The sequence below is a fragment of the Marmota marmota genome, unplaced genomic scaffold (genome assembly GCF_001458135.2).
Source record: "Marmota marmota marmota unplaced genomic scaffold, marMar, whole genome shotgun sequence".
NCBI classification, from domain to species: Eukaryota; Metazoa; Chordata; class Mammalia; order Rodentia; family Sciuridae; genus Marmota; species Marmota marmota.
Window position 1 is genome coordinate 552,495 of NW_025999898.1, and position 20,271 is coordinate 572,765.

The following is a 20,271-nucleotide window of genomic DNA, read 5'->3' on the forward strand; positions in this document are numbered from 1 at the left end:
AAAGAAAAAAATTGAAATTTTAAAAAAACACAAATAATGAATTTAAATGTAAAACATAAAACTATAATAAAAAAGAAAGTGAAGTTCAGCAAAGAATCAAGACAGGTTCACAAAGGAAGTGGCATTTTAGGAGAACATGCCTATATAATTTCCTTTATTTGTTCTTTGGCAATGGTTAGACTACTTCAAACCAATAGAAACAAACATTTTGCCCACCATTTTAGAATCAGGAAAGGAAAGGAAGTATAAGACCTTTTCTTTCCTGTCAACAATGCTCCTGAGAGCTAAATGTTGCTTTTACAATCCCAGTACCCTACTCATGGCTAAGAGGAGAGGTAAGTCTTGATTCCCTATTCAGAACTTATGGCTTCCTTCTCTACACACTATCATATGCTTTCTACTTCCACTAGTATTTGCAAAATATTTGTATTAGTCAGAGTCTCTACGGGAACAGAATCAACAGGAGGTATGATTATAAAAAGAGGATTTATTAGGTAGGCTTACACGACCAGAAGCTGGATATTTCACAATGGCCTTCAGCAGGTTGGACAGCTGGAGGAACCAATAGCCCAGTGGATGTGCAGTTCAACAGCCTCATAACAAGAGGGATACACAGTGCTATCCTAGTCCAAGACTTAAGGCTTCTGGAAACTCCCTGGAGGATCACTGGCAGAGTCCACTTTGGAAGAGTGAAGGAGCAAGATTCTGATATCCTCAGGCAATTGCAGTAGCAATCAAGAGTCCCTTCTAGAAGAATCAAGTTTGCATCTACTGCTGCTTCCTTGTTCTTCCAATTTTTTATTCCAGCCAAGCCAACACCCCATTGTCAGTACTGCCCACACTTAGGGAGGGTCCCTACTGTAGTTCTTTATCCCACGTGCCAATCATTCCTAGACACACTCTCATTGACACATCCAGAAGCCTCTTAATCTTCAGCATCTCTTAATCCAAGTTGACAATTCAAATTAACCACTATTTTCCATGTAAGGAATATGTTTATGAGTCTCCTTCTCTCACTACACCATAATCTCCCACAGCTCAGGGACCAAGTCATTATGTCTCTGATCCATATGGTACCAAATGGAATGCTTTATAAAATGGTAGTATAAAGTAAATGCTTGATGAATGGACAAATACAGTGGTGTCAGCTTTTGATAACTGGAAGTTATAAAATCATTTAGGAGTTCTATTGAAAGTTGAAAGCAAATAGCAAAAAATAAACCACCCTTCCTACTTAGCTTCTTTCTAACCAATCTCTTCTCAGTGTGCATAATCACACTGAACAGGGACACCTCTAGAGATGTCCTGGGGACACATTCTATTCAATATGTGTGTTTTGAAAAGTCTCAAGTATCCCATCTTTTGGAGAAGATATCCAAGATTTATCTGAACTTGATGGGCAAAGTTCTGATTGGTTTAAGTAAGCAAAAGTGAGCTGTTTATTGTATCACAATGTGTTGTCTGGTTTCTCAGCAGAACCTCTGAGATTCTAAAAGCTGAGAGCCTGACTCCACAAGATTCTATTAACACGTGTTGCCAAATAAAATTATTAAGATCAAAGAGAGAACCATGAATTCCTATTAACTGAGAATGAAAAATCATCCTTAGCACTCAAAGATTAAGGGTCAATGATTAGAGACTGTGTCTTTAGAAACATCTGTGTCATGTGACTGTATCTGATATTAGTTACATATTATATATGTACATATTAGTTACATATAATTAGATACAGTCACATGACACAGATGTTTCTAAAGTGGAAAGAGAAAATCTTGCCAGTGAATCTGGGTGCAGTAGCACCTGCTTGTATCCTAGCACTTTTGAGGATGAGGATGGAAGACCACTGGAACTGAGGAATTCAAGATCAGCCTGGGCAGCACAGTAAGACCTCATCTCAAAATAACTAATTAAATCCAGCCAGTGAAAGTCACCTCAAATAAGATTTTCCTCCCTGTCCTCCTTTCACCTGTTTTGCCTGTTACTATGTGTATAATAAGTTTTGGAAAAACTTTAATAACCGGAGAATTTTGATATCTTTCATGAATAATGATCAACTTCTAGTGCAATACACATTTCCCCATCCCTAAACAAGACATTTTGCTTTGAAAGCGAGGATTTTCAGTCTCTTATCACTAAAAGGGTGGATGTAGGGGCAGAAGCTGGGAAATTGTTTGAGTTAGTTTACTCAATTATCTATTGAAAACCTTCCATGAATATAACAAATAAAATGAAATTAAGCAGCTCCTGCCCTCAATGAGTTGATAAGCTACTCGGAAAGGTGAACGCTTTACCCATAGCTCCTACTGCAGGGCCAGGGTCAGGTGCTCATTCATCCATTCAGATTCTAAACAAAAGTCTCAAGGAGATCAGCAAGGAATGAGCAGGGGAAAGAATAAGAGAAACTTCACAGAAGCAACTAGAAGAAAGAGAGGATAAATTATTTTTTCAGTCCACCAATATTTTTTTTTAATACCCATTGTCTGCTGGGTACTGTGCTGAGTACTGGGAATCCTGGGGTGGTAATTCAGGCCTCTGACGCAGCTTATTTATAGACTATGGTTAAGAAAGAAGAACAGGTTAACAGATAAATGAAATCTAGGTTGACATAAGTTCTGTGAAGGAAACAGAATAATAAAAAGTGAGAGAAAATAATTGAGTGGGAAGGATTGCCATTAGTAAGGGGCAAGGGAGAAGGTTTTTGGACATGGTATAAGTTGACTGAGCTCAGACCCGAAGGCAGGTGACAATTAGGACAGCCAGCATAGAGGAGCCAGTGGTCCATTGGAATGGAACAAGACCATCTATGTGTGTGGTCGGAACTTCAAAAGCAGTTACTTCTGGGAAGTATAGGATTAAAGCAGTAATCAACTGAAAGTGATTTTGCTCCCCAGGGAACTTCTGGCCAAGACTGGAGGCAGCTTTGATTGTCAGGACTGAGGAGAAGGATGATATTAGTGCTGAGATTGCAAAAACCTGCTAGGAGAGAGTATTTCATTGGAAATTACAGTTTTCTTCATTCTATTTTGTTTGTTTGTTTGTTTAATTAGTTACATATGACAGTACAATGACCTTGACATATCATACATTTGAATCACATGGGATATAATATCTCATTTTTCTGAAACTCCTGTTCTCAACAGCTTGGATCTTTTTTCTTTCCGGCAGGAACAAAATAAGAACAGCTAGCTGTCAAGTGGCCCACTCTTTACTCCATTGTCTCAGGAAATCCCATTGCAGAAGCTGAAAGGACTCCAAGAAGCTTTGGAAAGTTGTCCAGGTTAGAAAAGATGTACTTAGACACATGGGAAAAGCCGTGGGGAAACCAGGTCCTGCGGCTGCCAAGGGTTACCTCTGAGGAAGGGACTGAGCTCAGGACTGGATAAGGAGAATCCATGTAGACTTTTTAGTTTGCATAATTACACACTAAAGTTGAAAATACCTAGTAAGTCACTAGCAGGAAAGAGGTGGGAGATGCCCTGGAAAACTGAGGAACTTTGCCCTTTGGATCCCTAACCCGTCCTTCTGTTCAACGCCAGACCCCTCCAAGATCTATCCGGCCCGGGCTCCCTCAGCCCTGCGTTGGCCTGGGACCTCTCTGGGACCCCGCCTCGCAGCGGCCCGTCTATGGGCCCCAAAGTCCCCCGGGACCTCACCCCCACCCAGCCCGGCCGCCTCACCTCGGCGGGCAGGCACCGCCTGTAGGAGCCCCCGAACAGGCCGTTCTCATTCTACCGGTTGCCCAGACAGACCAGGTCCGCCCGCAAGCTTCCCGAGGCCCCGAGAACTCGGTGCGGGTCCCTGGCCGCGCCCCCAGCTCCCAAGGCAGCACGAGCTCCGTGCCGGTCCCTCTAACCCCGGAGCGCGGCGCGAGCCCTAGGAAGTGAGGAGATAAGTGGCTCTAGCTGCGGGAGAGCGGCACTTAGAGCCGGCGCCGGAACTCAGCTGTGAGCCGAGGGGGGCCCCGCCTTCCAGCCGGCGAGCATTAGCTGCCACACGCCCCTGCTTTGCATATTCATTTGGCTGTGCTACGCCTCCCGCGGTCGGTGGAGGAAAAATGCATTATTCATGAGGAAATATCTGACCCCGCCCAGGAAGCCTTTGCTGATTATTCATGAGCCTGAGAGGGCTTGTTTGAGCCGTTGAGTGCGGGTGAGAGGGAGGCGTTGACCCGCTAAGGTGAGAGCTGTTCAGAGCCCAGGTCTCTTGAGAAAGGACGCTTGGGCGTTGTTAGTCCTGTGTTCTTCGTGTTAAAAACGTTTTTCTTTTCTTCTTGTTTGAGCCTCTGTTTGATTTTAAAGTATTTCGCAGAGTCAAACATTTTCCGAGGAGAAGCAGAAACGCCGGGGCTGAGGAAGCGGCCCAGGGGAGGCTGTAGGTAACTTCCCCCGACTTTTTTTTATGTTTATTTTTTACTTATAGGTGTGCACAATGTCTTTATTTTCAAGTGGTGCTGAGGATCGAACCCAGGGCCTCACGTATGGTAGGCGAGCGATCTACCTCTGAGCCACAACCCCAGCCCCTCCCCCGACTTTTGATGAGGAAAATTTTCATCCATTTAAAAAAGGAGACGGAGAAGGAAATACAAATGGGGTGGGAACACCCGCATCCCCACCGTCCAGTAACTTTAAAATTCATACTTTTGAGGAGCCGGAGGGATGGGTCTGGGCGAGGAAACGCAGCCATTAATTTGCCGCGAGGCAGCCGCCGGCTGTGTACTAGAAGGAGGCGCTTTGGGAGCTTTGGGGGTTTTCCTTCACCTGGTCAGGCTTTCTCCAGCCATTGACGTGTTCGGCCTGGAACCGATGCCTGGTGCAGACCAAGATATGAGAGAGGTGGCCACCAGTCCCCGGGGAATGACCTGGGTTCCTCTTTCACTTTATGGAGAATTTGCCTTTAATCTCCGTGGACTACAGTCGTCCTAATAGGACAAGGCAGCCAGTGTCGTCAGGTGTGAACATACTTTATATACAACCAGAGATATGAAAAATTGTGCTCTATATGTGTAATAAGAATTGGAATGCATTCCGCTGTCATTTATCTTTAAAAAATCAATTAGAAGTTAAAAATTTGAAATTAAAAAAAAAAAAAAACCCTCAAGATTAGCCAATGGCCTAGCTGTGCTCACCTGATGAAAAGGAAGGAAAAGCTTGGTTGTTGCCCCCTAGTTGGGGTTTTAAACCTTGTTTGAGGGGGAAAAAAAAAAAAAAACAAACTCGTTAGGATGATACTCCCATTTTGCCCCCATTGACTCTAATTCCCTTGAGATGGGAAACGTCTTAGAGTTTGTAATCCTGCAGGATGATGCCTGGCACATCGCAGTTGCCTGGTGAATGTTGCATGAACCATTGAAGTAGTATGAAAAAGTTATGCAAGATCAAAAGAGTATCAACAAATACCCAGTTAATGCAGTGGAAATCTTTTACTCTGAACGAGCATGGAGTAGCAGAATTATTAGGGGCAAATGGAATGTGTTGAACCAGTGAATAATAATTTATTGAAGCAAGCTCTAAATGACAGGTCTAAATCACTGGGTGAACTTTGGTAAACCAAGTCTCCTTGCTGAACTTCACTTTCTTTTTCATTATGGTTATATGTTTTACATTTAAATCCATAATTCATTTTTAATTAATATTTGTATATTGTTGAATTTTAGGTTGAGGTTCTTTTCTTTCTCTTTTTCCCTTTCTCTCCCTCCCCCACCCTCTGTATATCATTTTAATTCTAGCAATATTTGTTGAAAAAACTATCCTTCCTCCACTAAATTGACTTTCCTCTTCTTTAAAATGAAGAGGTTGGATTGGTAGTAAAGGATTCTATGTTGTCTTCCAACTTCATTAATCTTTTCAACTCACTTATGCTGCATTTGAGTGAAGCTATCCTTCATCTAGAGTTCATGTCCTTAAATAAGGTGCTGTGATACCTCTCCAGATAAACACATGCTCAGATAGAACACTGAACAAGCCTGGAAAGTAGGTGCAATTGCCTCCATTTTACAAAAAAAAAAAAAAAGGATTTTAAAGCCCAGAGACATTAAGTAATTTGTCTAGAGTCACATGACTGATAGGTAGTTGAGTCAGAATTTGAATTCAGGTTCCTTAACTCCAATGCCTCTTTCTACTGTGTTATTATGCTGGTTATTTTTCTCAGCATACATATATTTGTGTGTATAAATTTTAATTTTATTCATCTTATAAATATTGATTCCTTAGGAAATTACCAAATACTAAAAAAGCCTAATTTGAATCCTTTCTGAAAAGCAAATGCCCTGCATGTCTTTAATATGAGTTTAATATAGGCCATTTATACATTGTAAAATATAGGTGTAGTAATGCATTATATTTTAGTTGGCTGATGCTATTTTCAGGGCTTGTTTCTCTCGATAGGCCATTAGAATAGCTTATGATCATAGAGAAATAAAAAGAACCCCACCAATATAGAAAGCTATTTAAAAATCATTGTTCCTCTTATTGTCTCTAAATCTAATAACTACCACCCAGTGGGGGATAATGGTTTAATGGGCTAGAATTAGATAGAAATTCTTATTGCTACTTTTACCCTCTCCTCATTTTAATTCTTGAAATTTAAGGGAGGCAACCGATCTGTTAAGTAAGATTTGAGGTTATACTCTGAAGTCAATAAATGGTACTGTGGAAGCTTAAAGACTAAAAGACTATTGGGTGGTTTACTGCCTCATATAAAATATTGTAATACAGTATTCCCTACTGCTGCTCTGAAGAGAGAAATTTAATGTTACTTATTTATAATCTCTATCACCACCTTGTGGCAGTAATCTTCAACTTTTTGGCAAAAATCTTCCAGAATCTTGTGTCAATTGATAATACAATAGGTCACAGCCTATCCTGGGTGCTCCAAAATGAAATTTCTTCAGATGAGTTATTTCACAAATCTTTTAGAACTCCATAAAACCATGAAAATAAGCTCCAAATGAAATTAAATAAGGCTTCTGGAAAGAAAAGGGAAGATTTGCTTTTGTTTTATGTTCATGAAGCAAAAGAGGTGAAAACCAGATATTCTAAACCTTAGCTTTTTTATTATGGTAAACTATATTTAACATAAAACTCATCACCTCACCCATTCTCAGGTGTACAATTTAGTGGCACTAACTACATTCACTATGTTGTGCAGCCATCACCACTATCCATTTCCAAAACTATTCGTCACCCCCCAAAAAAAAACCCTATCCATTTACTCCCCTTTTTAATCCCCCCAGCCCCTGATAACCTTTATTATATTTTCCATGAATTTACCAACTGTTGGTACATAATCTATAAAATTATAACATATTTGTCTTGTGTCTAGAATTTTTCACTCTGCATGTTTTTGTGGTTCTTTATATTGTAGCATGTATCAGAATTTCAATCCTTTCTAAACATATATTCCCTGATGTATACCACATTTTGTTTATTCATCTGCCTTTCTTTTCCTTCCTTCTTTTCTTCCTCCCTCCCTTCCTTCCTTCCTTTCTTCCTTCTTTCTTTGCAATAGGTTCTTGTTATGTGTTCCTGGGCTTAAATAGCCCTCCTACCTCACTACCTCAGCCTTTTCAATAGCTAGGACTATTGGTGCATGCCACTGCTCCCAATATTGATTTATTTATTCATAGGCATTTGTGTTGTTTTTACCTTTTGAATATTTTGAAATGCTGCTATGAACATTAGTCTACAAGAATCTGAACCTTCATTTTCAACTTTTTTTTTTTTTTTGCTATCTTCCTGGAAATTGGATTGCTGGTTATTAAGGTTATTCTGTTTAAATTTTTGAGGAACTGCCATACTGTTTCCCACAAGGATGGACGATTTTACATTCCCACCAGCAACGCATACAGTTTTTAATTTCTTCACATTTTCACTAACACTCTTTTCCATCTTTTTGAGTAGTCATTGTAATGGATATGAAGTATACACATTATCTTTTGAATTTGGAATTTGCAAATAAATTACATCTGAAGTTAATTCAAGAAATGTTTTTCAGCCCCTGCTATATACAGAGCTGTATTAAACTCTAAGGGAAATAACAAGGATGAGCAAAATATTTTATTGACTCTCTAGGTGGTTTATAACTTATTTTTCTCCTCAATATGTGTTTGTGAATGAATAAATCATCATATGATTTTAATTGGGTAGCTTAAAAAATTAATCCAGTGACTTTATGCTAAATTTATAGAAAATGAGTAGTGGAAAATAAATGTTTATTAAACTTATTTGCTGGGGCTGGGGTTGTAGCTCAGCAGTAGAGCACTCACCTAGCACGTGCAAGGTGCTGGGTTCAATCCTCAGAACCACACAAAAATAAATAAATAAAATAAAGGTATTGTGTCCAACTAAAACCAAGAAAAAAATTAAAAACTTATTTTTCCAAAGATTATATTCAACTATAACTTATGTAATTCTTTGGAAAATTCTCAATAAGGATTCAAATTTATTTTATAGTTTGGATAAGGCCTGATAGCACTATTGTAGTATTCATTCTTCCTTTATGTTTTCAAAATTAAGCTTGGTCAGCTTCTCTCTAACTGAACAATCTAAGAAATAGTTTATACTTAACTGTCCTTGATTTTAGTTTTTCATTTATCTTTCAGTTCTACCTTTAGGAAGAATAAAATAGAAAATACTATGATAGACAAGATCTCTAATTAATTTTTTTCAACAGATTTTAATTATTGAAAGAATCCTGAAACATTTTTACAAATGGCTACTGCTCAACTCTCTCATTCCATCAGAATTCACAAGGCATCTAAGGTATTTGTTGGAAGTTAAAAGAAAATCAATGACCATTTATTGTGTCACTTCAGAATCAAGATGTTAATCTTTGCTTTTTATTGAAACAATTTTACCACTTATCATTGGCACATAATATTCTTGGAGAATATGTCTACATTTTAATTGTCTAATGGATTTGGGATATTTGGGAAATTAAAATAGATCACAAAGTTATTGACTGGGTGCTTATTTCATGTTGAAATATTTCTGTCTTCTAGAGTAAAAGAAATCAGAACTAAAAGGCATTTTAAGAGACTGGTTCTTTGTTAGACATTCATCTCCTGAAGCAATTAGGAAATTTGTGCTGCACATGGTGATGTAATTAGAGGAACTAGAGGGTAAAGCACTGAGAGAAATGCAGATGTTAGGAGCCTAGGGGAGTGTGTTGGTCAGCATTCCATTGCTGTGACAAAATACTTAAGATAATCAATTTAAAAAGAGGGAAGAATTTATTATGACTCATGGTTTCAGAGGTTTCAGTGCATAGTTGGTTGGCTCCATTGATTCAAGACCTTTGGCAAGGCAGAACATCATGGCTTGAAGCATGTGGTAGAGTAAAGCTGCTCATTTCAGTGGCTGGGAAGCAAGGAAAAAGAGAAAAAAGGGCCAGGATCCCAATATTCCTTTCAAGGGCATACACCCAGTGACCTAATTTCTTCCTACTAGGCCCCCCTCCTAAAGATTCCACCACCTCCAAATGGCACCATAGGCTGGCAACCAAGTCCTTTGCATATGGGACTTTGGGGGGACATTTTAGATCCAAACCATAATAGAATGCATGCCAAGACCAGGCAACCTTGCTGGATTAAAACCTTTATTAATACATCATTCATTGAGATTCAATATTATAAAATATATGTAATAGTGTTTTATTTTCTAAGAGAACACCAAAATCAAGCAAACAGACAAAACTAAAATTTTATCTTCCAAAAGTTTATTATCTGTTTAGGATAATAAGATTTATAGACAGTAAGTTGATATACCCATATTTACCTAAGTGTGGAAGAAATATATTTCATATATTGATATGAAATATATAATATATTAGACATTTATAAAACTACCAATAACAATCCTGAAGTATTATACCAGCTGAGCAGAGGGAAAAAAATCCCTATCGTAACAAACTGTAGGGGGCTTTACCAACCATTGATCTTCATTACAAATTATTATTATTATTACTTTTAAATTGCACATTTAGTGTAAAATATCTTCATAGTTTCAAATTATTCAGTTTTATAAATATGTTATTCAAGTATTGCCTCTACATTTTGGATTGTTTTCAATAAGTTAATACATGCATGCTATGCCAGCTACTACCCAATTACTTAAAAGAACCTTAATTCATCAAGATCTATAGATACAAAAAGCAATTTTTTCAAAAATTTTACACACAAACACATACCTCAATACATGTTTCATGCAAAATTAATGATGTTTTATATAACTTTTAACAACTGTATGTACTATGCTTTGACAAAAAGAATGAAATGGTAATTCATTACCACTCTCTGTGTAGTATACCAAACAAGAGGCATTCTTGAGGTGCAGAGCTGAGAAAAGGGAAGTAGAAGTGGAGGCAGAGCAGGAGCAGGAGTCCAAACCCAAACCCAAACTCAGGCCTAAGCCACAGCTGGAGCCAGATGCCGGACCCAAGTGCACACGGGTGCGAGCAAGCCATGAGGAGCTGGCTGGGCAAGAAGAAGAAGTGATCCCTCACCCTCATCCCCGATAGCCAGACTCCGGATTGGCCTGATGGTCAGGGGACCAAGAGCAGATCCCAAGTCAGGCTTTATTCAGCCTTCCACAAGGGCTAGTCCTTTGGAAGGTGCCTTCAACAGCAGGACCAGGTGGGTCACCATGACTGAGAACTCCATGTCCTACAGCCAAACCCACGTGGGTGAAAGCCTCCAAGAAATCCACAGTCCACCCCATGTATTCAGAAATGATCATGGCTGCCATCCAGGCTGAGAAGAACAGCACTGGCTCCTTGGGAAAATCTATCTGGAAATATAACAAGAGTCTCTATAAGATGGGTAAGAACACCAACTCCCAGATCTAGTTGTCCATCAAGCATCTGGTGACCACCAATGTCCTCAATCAAACCAAAAGGATGGTGCCTCAGGGTCCTTCTGTTTGGCCAAGAGTGGAAAGCCCAAGAGGTCAGTGGCCTCCAAAAAGATCAAAAAAGAAATCAAGAAGGTGGCTATGCCAAGAAGGCTGCCTCCGAAGCCCCAGCAAGAAGCCCAAAGCACCCCCAGTCAAGAAGGCCAAGAGGAAGCTGGCTGCCACACCCAAGAAAAAAAAAAAAAAAGATTATCAAAGCCAAGCCCATCAAAGCATCCAAACCCAAGAAGGCCAAACCAGTGAAGCCCAAAGCCAAGTCCAGTGCCAAGAGGGCTGCCAAGAAGTGACAATGAAGGTTTTTCTTATGGACACTCCTTCCTCTCTATTTTCTGTAAATACTTTTCTCCATTCTTCTCTCTTGATCCTCATCTATAACCCTTTGCCCCATTCTATTCTGATTTTATTAGAGACAGAATTTGGATTTCTCAGAAATTGTAGAATAATTTCCTTTTCCTTAACCAGTTGTACAAGGACAGCAACAACCAATCTCATCTGTGTAATGATGAGGATTACTTATATTTTGTTTTGTTGATTTGCTAGTAATATTACAGGGTTAGGGATTTAGGTGGGTATGTGTGTTTTGTTGAGTAGTTTATTCACTATGAAGATAGATGGCAGAGGACAGAATAGGCAAGGTAGTTTGTTCTGGCTAGACGAGAGGGAACCCAGAACTACAGGGGTTGTAGGAGTATCTTTAAGTCTTTCTTTAAGTTGGGCACCCCTTTTGAGACTTTCAGAACCTTTGGTGGGAAGGAAAGGGGTGGCAGCTGCAAGCAGCAAAGAAGGGAGGTATAAAAAACTCTCCCTGGAGTGACTCCCCAGTGATGAGCAGTGGCAGGTCCAAGCCCAGTTTCCTTCTCACTTTTGTTAATCTGCGCTTATGGTCTCTCTGTTTTCTTAGGGAAGGGGATGGGGTCCAAGTAACAGTTGGGAGAAGCTAAAGCTTTTGCCAGTCAGCTAGAAACTATCCATTGGAAGGTCTTTGGGCTTCACAAAGTCCCCTGTTAAATGGAAGTGGAAACTTTTGGGGAAGGTGAGAGGAATCAGTCAGCCAAGTGCTTCAGTGTACACTGTTGAAACTTCGGGTTTTTCCACATAATTGATGGATTGTGTCCTAGGAGGACTTTTTGGTGGTTGTCTCTATTGCATAAGACATCGTTTTATCTGGTCTCACTAGCCACTTAAAAACCTCCTGACCTCTTTTTACTTCTGAGTCTTTTATAAATAGTTATAGACAGGGAAGGGGAAGGACAGGAAGTGGACAGTAAGACAATGCAGTTGATTTTGAATTTGCCAAGCAGTTTTAGAGACTAGGTCTGTATATATGTATATATGCCTGTCTAGGGCTAATATTTAACATTACACACTGGGAGCTGGAAGAAAAAGAAAAAAACTGTAGAGTTGTCTTCCTTTTATTTTTAATAAAATAGGAAAATCACCCACTTGCATTCCCCCACTACACACACACCTTTTCCAAACAAGTGTTATTTGTGCCAGGAAAAGATTTGCTGTCATCATAATTTTAAAACTTTGCATTCTTATGCATCATAATTACATCTAGAATGTCTTTTGTACATTCTAAAATCATTTTTATGGATATAGAAAAGCTTTGGGGAAGTTCTTTTTCATCTAAAGACCTGTTGAGGGGTAGTTTCTGCTTCTGTGTGACAGAATTATAAAACTTAAGCAGTAGAATTGTGTTATATAGTAAAAGGATCTCAGTCACTTGCTAGCTCTATGATCTGGCAAATAATTTATTTCCTAGGTTTCTTTTTGGCACCTGAGGCATGAGTACATTTTATTAGATTAACTCAAAGAGCCTTTCAGTTTTAAAATGCTGTGCAAGGCCTAAAAAAGGATTGAGGGTAGATCTACCCAACTAATTTTCTCGACCTTAATCTGAAGATAAATGCCTATTTATTATTAAGGCCACATAAGTATTAAAAATAATTTCATCTATGTTAGTGTAGTCTCACTACAATTGTAACAGGTAAAGTATATTCTGTCACAAGTTTTGGAATCCCCAGAACCTAACCAAATTTGTATTTTATCATATTGAGGCTTGCTGGTAATAGAAGCTTATAAGTATGACTTGGTCTTAAAAATAACTTTATCATCTGGGAATGGAACCAAGATTTGACCCAGCTATCCCTCTCCTTGATCTATACCCAAAAGACTTAAAAACAGCATACTACAAGGACACAGCCACATCAATGTTTATAGCAGCATAATTCACAATAGCTAAAATGTGGACCCAACCTAGATGCCCCTCAATGGATGAATGAATTTAAAAAATGTGGCATAAATACACAGTGGAATTTTACTCAGCAATAAAAGAGAGTAAAATCATGGCATTTGCAGGTAAATGGATGGCATTGAAGAAGATAATGCTAAGCGAAATTAGCCAATCCCCAAAAAAAACAAATGCCGAATATTTTCTCTGATATAAGGAGGCTGACTCATAATGGGGTAGGGAAGGGGAACATGGGAAGAACTGATGATTCTAGATAGGGCAGAGGGGTGGGAGGGAAAGGGGGTTAGCAAGGATGGTGGAATGTGATAGACATCATTATCCAAAGTACATATGAAGACACAAATTGGTGTCAACATACTTTATATACAACCAGAGATATGAAAAATTGTGGTATATGTGTGCAATAAGAATCGTAATGCATTCTGCTGTCATTTATTTTTAAAAAACCTTCATCAACCCTAGCCAGAGCAATTAGGCAAAAAAAATTAAAAAGATATGAATAGGAAAAGAAGACCTCAAACTACTCCAGTTTGCCAACGATATTCTATATTTAGAAGACCAAAAACACTGCACCAAAAAGCTTTTAGAATTCATAAATAAATTCAGCAAAGTAACAAGATAACACCCATAAATCAATTGTGTTCCTATACACCAGTGATGAATCAGCTGAAAGAGAAATTAGGAAAACTATCCCATTCACAATAGCCTCAAAAAAAAATAGTGGGAATCAATCTAACAATAGAGGTGAAAGATCTCTACAATGCAAGAAAGAAATTGAAAAAGGTCTTAGAAGATGCAAAGACCTCCCATGTTCTTGGATAGGCAGAATTAATACCATACAGATTTGATACAATTCCTATTAAAACTCCAATGATGTTCTTCACAGAACTAGAAAAAGCAGTCATGAAATACATTTGGCAAAATAAGAGGCCCAGAATGGTCAAACTAATCTTTAGTGAGAAAAGTGAAGCAGGAGGCATCACAATACCAGATTTTATAGTACAGAACTACAGTAACAAAAACAGCAAAATATCGGCATAAAAATAGACACAAAGACCAATAGAACAGAAGACACAGAGACAAACCCACACAAATACAGTTATCTTATACTAGATAAGGCACCAAAAACATACATTGGAGAAAAGATAGCCTCTTCAATAAATGGTGCTGAGAAAACTGGAAATCCATATACAGTAAATGAAATTTATCTCCTATCTTTCACCCTACACAAAACTCAATTCAAAGTAGATCAAGGACCTAAGTAAGCATTAGACCAGAGACCCTATGGCTACCAGAAGAAAATGTAGGCCTGCATCTCCATTATGTTGTCTTAGGAACAGACTTCCTCAGTAAGACTCCTAGAGCACAAGAAGTAAAATCAAGTATCAATAAATGGAATGGTATCCAACTAAAAAGCTTCTTTGCAGCAAGGGAAACAAGCAAGAATATAAAGAGAAAGCCTACATAATGGGAGAAAATCTTTTCCACCTGCACCTCAGAGCATTAATCTCCTGGATATATAAAGAATTCAAAAAACTTAACACCCAAAAAACAAATAACCCAACCAATGAATGGGCACTAAATAGGCACTGAATAGGCACTTCACAGAATAGGCATCGAATAGGCACTTCTCAGAAGAAAAAATATGAATGGTCAACAAATATATAAAAAAATATTCAACATCTCTAGCAATTAATGAAATGCGAATCAAAACTACACTGAGATTCCATCTCACCCCAGTCAGAATGGCAATTATCAAGAATACAAGTAACAGTAAATGTTGGCGAGGAAATTGCTAGTGGGACTGCAAACTGCTGTAACCACTATGGAAAACAGTATGAAGATTCCTCAGGAAACTTGGAATGGAACCACCAATTGACCCAGTTATCCTCAGCATATACCCAAAGGACTTAAAATCAGCATATTATAGTAACAGCCACATCAATGTTTATAGTAACTCAGTTCACAGTATCTAAGCTATTGAACCAACCTAAATGCCCTTCAACAGATGGATAGATAAAGAGAATGTAGAATATTACTCAGCCATAAAGAAAAATGAAATTGTGGCATTTACTGGTAAACGGATGGAACTGGTTACTATCATGCGAAGTGAAATAAGCCAATCCTAGAAAACCAAAGGCCAAATGTTCCCTCTGATATGTGAATGCTAACACATAATAAGGAGCGGGAGGAGGGAAGAATAGAAGCATTAGATTACACAAAGGGAAATGAAGGAAAGGGTGGGGGATGGAAATAGGAAAGAGAGTAGAATGAATCAGACATAACTTTCCTGTTATATATGAGTACACGACCAGTGAAACTCGACATCATACACAACCACAAGAATGCAAGAATGGGATCCTAATTAGAATAAGTTATACTCTGTGTAACTATCATATATATATCATATGTAAAATTTTTTAAATCTTTTTTTGGAAAGTGGGGTACCAGGGATTGAACTTAGGGGCATTTCACCACTGAGCTACATCCTCAGCCCTATTTTGTATTTTATTTAGAGACAAGGTCTCAATGAGTTGCTTAGCACCTCACTTTTGCTGAGGCTGGCTTTGAACTCGCGATCCTCCTGCCTGAGCCTCCCAAGCTGCTGGAATTACAGGCGTGCACCACTGAGCCTGGCTAAAATTTTTAAAAAATAAAAATTTTTAAAGAACTTCATCAGATTTGAGGACTACTACTTTACTACACATATAAGATACTTCTGGTGGTCCTAGAGCTGTAGATGTTTTTTAACTCAAGCATTTAATAATAGAAGAAAACTTCCCTATCCAAGTTTCAGGAATTTCCTGTTTCTTTAAGGATTAAATACAATTTTTTTTATGTAGCATTCTAGATTTGCTACATCTTGGTTTCTATGTCCTTCCCCCTTTTTATTCCCATTATACCCTGCTTGAACTCTCAGCATCACGATTTCAACCTGATACCTGTGTCCCAGATGTGTCACAGCATTCTTGCTTCCTTGCCTGAACTAATTGTATTCCTCTTTCTTGCCACTTGTTCAAATCCTACCTTTTTTTCAGGACCCAACTAGGTCTCGTTTTGCCTACAAAGCCTTCATACTCAGGGCCAGCCTCAGGTAACCAATAGCTCACCTTCTCTTCCTGGAGCCTCTAGTGTCTCTCCATTCATTTACTTCTTAGTCTCTGCTGTCTGGTATGCTAACTTCTCTTTTATGTCCAAGTCTTTTCTTTTTGATTTGTTATTAAAATGGGAACTGTCATTTGGAAAATTAATAGAGCCACAAGTTTCCTTGTTAAGATGTTATTTTTTCAAAATCTAAATTTAACTCTCTCACATTCATATTTAATGGCATAACTTAGCCTCATTCCAATTTAATTTTTAAGTAGTATTTAATTCTCTATATAAGCATCAATGAAATGCATGTGTACTATAAACAATATCAGCATGATATTGTGATCATGATAACTTAATTTGTATTATATGACTTTTTAAAAAATTATGGTATATAAATCTGTAGTAGTGAATATGTTTATATATAGCATCTCATTACAGTTTCTCTTTGTATTTATAATATAGAATTGTGAAGGACATGTTTTAGGTAATTAAGCACTTATTGTATGTCAGTCACTATCCTAGACATGGGGTTAAAACCATTCCTTTGACAGTTATAGTAGAAGTTTTGTCTCCTTCTCACCATTTGTACTTAAAGTAACCCACATTATTAAAATGCTCAATTCTCCTATGTCGTTTTCTTTCTAATAATCTTTAAATGTTATGCCAACCTGGAATGATTTTCATATCCTTCAATTGAAGAAGAGATGATGTCTATTTTAGGGTAGGAAAACAATATGAAAAGGTAATTGACTCATACAAAATTATAACAAATCAGTGATTGACTTTTGACTGATCTTAATCAAAACACTTTTAATATGATGTTTCTTTTCTTCCCTAAACACTTGGCTTTATTACCAAACATTATTTCCATCTGAAACCCAAGTATTTAGGGAAGAAAAGAACCTTGAGAAAAATCCATGCAATTTTTTTTTCATTTTTTATTCAGTGAGATGGAGAGAAATTAGATTGAGGTGTATGTTTTAAATTAGTCAATGGAGTTAGTCTCAATACTATGATTACTTAAAATTGAAAAGAAGTAAAGAGTAACAAATCAATTTTGCAGTCCAGTTGTTCTGTGTTATAAACATGAAAGGCTGCTAAACTGTCATCAAATTGGGACTAATATAATTATCAACATAGGATTTATTTTTAAAGTGATATTTAGAGATTCAAAATGTTTTATAGGCCATAAAACTAAATAAGTTATATAACTAAAATAATGGAAAAACCCTAGCATGGACATTCTCAGTACTGTACTCAGCAGATGAAAATAGACTGTTTCTATTTTTATAGATCTCAGTTTAAAAATTCTTCGAGAAGACAAAAAATGTCCTGGGTCACTGCATATTATCAAATGGTAAGTAACTGAAATTTCAAAAAAGTTGAACAAATTTTTATAATAGCCGAAATTGCCCATAAGATTTGATTTAGTATGATGATTTCCTTAAAACCATTTCTTTCTTTAAAAAAAATTCTAGAATTTTGTAGCAATTCTTCAATAATACTTTAAGATTATTTTAAGATACTGATTTGTTTTCAAAAGAAAATAAACTTGTATAAAGAAAAACATCAAGATTTGTTTATTATCATTTGTACCTCAGTGTAATAAACATTATGAGAGAAAAAAAAAGATGTTCCACTGCCTTAGAATTGCTTAAAGTTCTAAAAGCATTTAAAAGATGTTGGGAGATTTAAAAATAATTAAATGGGAAAGGTAAAATGGTTAAATGGTTATCAATTCAATATATTTAAAAGCAGGAAAAGCGTAAACTACTTCTGTACTTGGCAATATTTTGGACTTTTTTTTTCATGTGGTCCAAATTGACATCAAACGTTTATTTCTTGACAGGATTCAAGGTTGTTTTGATGCTTTGGAGAAGAGATATGTAAGAATGTTTTTAAATCTTTACCAGGGTCACACTCATCTTTTATCTCTTAAAAAAGTTTAGATTTTTATCTTATATTTTATTTTGTTGTGTTTAACAGTGTATCAGCACCTACATTTGCATTCACAAACCAGTTTCCTTTTACTTTATGTCTTTGTAGTCTCATTGAGGTCTCCTTTATGACAATTAGAAGTGAAACCCTCATTTTTTTATTTTTCATATGCGTATCTTTTTGACCACAGAATTTCCTCTGAAGTCACTGGAAGATATCCACAGGATGTGGGATAGGGGAGGCAAGAATCTGATATTAGCACATTGAACATATTCAAAATAGCGGTGATTCATTTGCAGATATGAAAGGAAAAATATGACTTGAATAATTGATTTTTATTCTTAGTTATTTTGGTAACTGTGTTCAATTCATGTATGTAACCTGTTCTCTGAATTAACTACTGTTTTGCCTAGAATTTTTTTTAAAAACACAACTGAATAAAAGACATTGTATTTTATATAAAAAATGCAAACATTCAAAGAAAAAAACATGGAAGTATTTATTATTTGATAAGTTCCTTTTATTTAGCCTAAATTCAAATTTGAAGATTTAAAAATATAATATTTATACTTATAAGATTTCTCAATAAAGTTAAAAATATCAGCCAGAGAAATTTGTTTAGAAAATCCAGAAACTAAAAATAATTATAAAGATGTATTTAAAAAGTATGTTTAGAAAACTATCATTTAATTTTAACCAGTTCTCCAAATATTAGTAAGTTAGCTATAAAGTTTTTGTTTCTAGGATTTTTCATATTTGTTTTAATAACCCTCCAAAATTACCACAATTTCATATGTTATGTGAAATATACCCCTATTGAATATGAAGTAGGAAACTACTTAATTGCTGAGTTGCTGCAAGGCAAATAGGTAATACTGTTCCTCTTACCATTCAGTTACTTGCATGAATTAAGGTTACAGTTCAACATGGCTTAAGGGTCATGTGGTATTTAAATATAATTAAATATATATCTTTGTGAATAATATTTTGATGAAACTGTTTCCATCATTTTCAGTCATGATATAGCAATGTCACAATGATACCCAGAGCAAGGAACTGTGCCAAGGAACACTGGGTTATAAAAACTTTATAAACTTCATAGCAATCACTAGTTTTACTATTGTTCTGGACAATAAAGAATGTGCTGCCAAAGCCCATTTTATAAAAATAAGAAAGAATAAAAACACAACTCAAATTTAAGTGTATTTGATCTTTCATGCTTCCCTAGAGAGCTATGAAAAGTGTGAAAAAATGGAGGCACTGGTCTTAGTTGAAGAGACAAGGTGCATATAAATTAAATTTCTACCACAGTTTTCCCTCCTTCTTCCCATCTATGTCTTCTTTTTACTCCTCAATTCTGATTTTTTTTTAATATTTATTTTTTAGTTATCGGCAGACACAACATATTTGTTTGTATGTGGTGCTGAGGATAGAACCCGGGCCTCACGCATTCCAGGCGAGCGCGCTACCACTTGAGCCACATCCCCAGCCAGAATTCTGATTTCTTTAAGAAATTTTATGTGACTAAGCCTTCATGGGTGGGAAGAGCCTTCCATTGGATTATTTAGTACATTCATATATTTCCTCTCTTCACTGAAATTATTATTTATGACTTATTCAACTCTGGCCTTGGGGACCTAGGGATACAAATATAAAACAGGTGAGGGCAAAAGCTCATAGACCACAGTAGAAGATGAGCACTACTTATATGCAGGGATAATGATCAATGGTTACATACTAGCCCAGCTCTACCTGCTGAGAAAATGTTGGTTGTACTTCTGAATTGATGATAAATCACTGCTTTTCTGAGGCCCCAGGTGAACCTTCACCAACTTCCTTCCTGTTGCTCCACCGTTTTTTTTTTTTTCTCTCTAGACTTTTCTCAAATCTAGCAACTAAGGATTAACACCTCTAGTCCAAAAGTTGTGTCTACAAGGCCAGCTCTAGACTAAGTCAGCATCCCTTCTGATTGGTCAATACCTGTGCCATATTGGACTTCAAATATTGATTTTTTCATATCAGTTTGATATTTTTATTTAAAAATATGATATATATATATATATATATATATATATATAT

At 37.0% G+C, this 20,271-nt stretch overlaps 1 protein-coding gene across 1 annotated transcript in view; it reads left to right on the forward strand.

Annotated features, from left to right (window-relative positions):
• The first annotated feature begins 4,177 nt into the window (after positions 1 to 4,177).
• Positions 4,178 to 20,271, forward strand: part of Hormad2 (HORMA domain containing 2) — a 71,659-nt gene continuing 55,565 nt past the window's right edge. Inside the window, exons 1-5 of the mRNA XM_015504863.2 lie at positions 4,178 to 4,375; positions 8,671 to 8,772; positions 10,667 to 10,816; positions 17,548 to 17,611; positions 18,104 to 18,140. Of these exons, the coding sequence (XP_015360349.1) occupies positions 8,709 to 8,772; positions 10,667 to 10,816; positions 17,548 to 17,611; positions 18,104 to 18,140 (315 nt within the window). The 5' untranslated portion in view covers positions 4,178 to 4,375; positions 8,671 to 8,708. The remainder of the gene's footprint in view (positions 4,376 to 8,670; positions 8,773 to 10,666; positions 10,817 to 17,547; positions 17,612 to 18,103; positions 18,141 to 20,271) is intronic.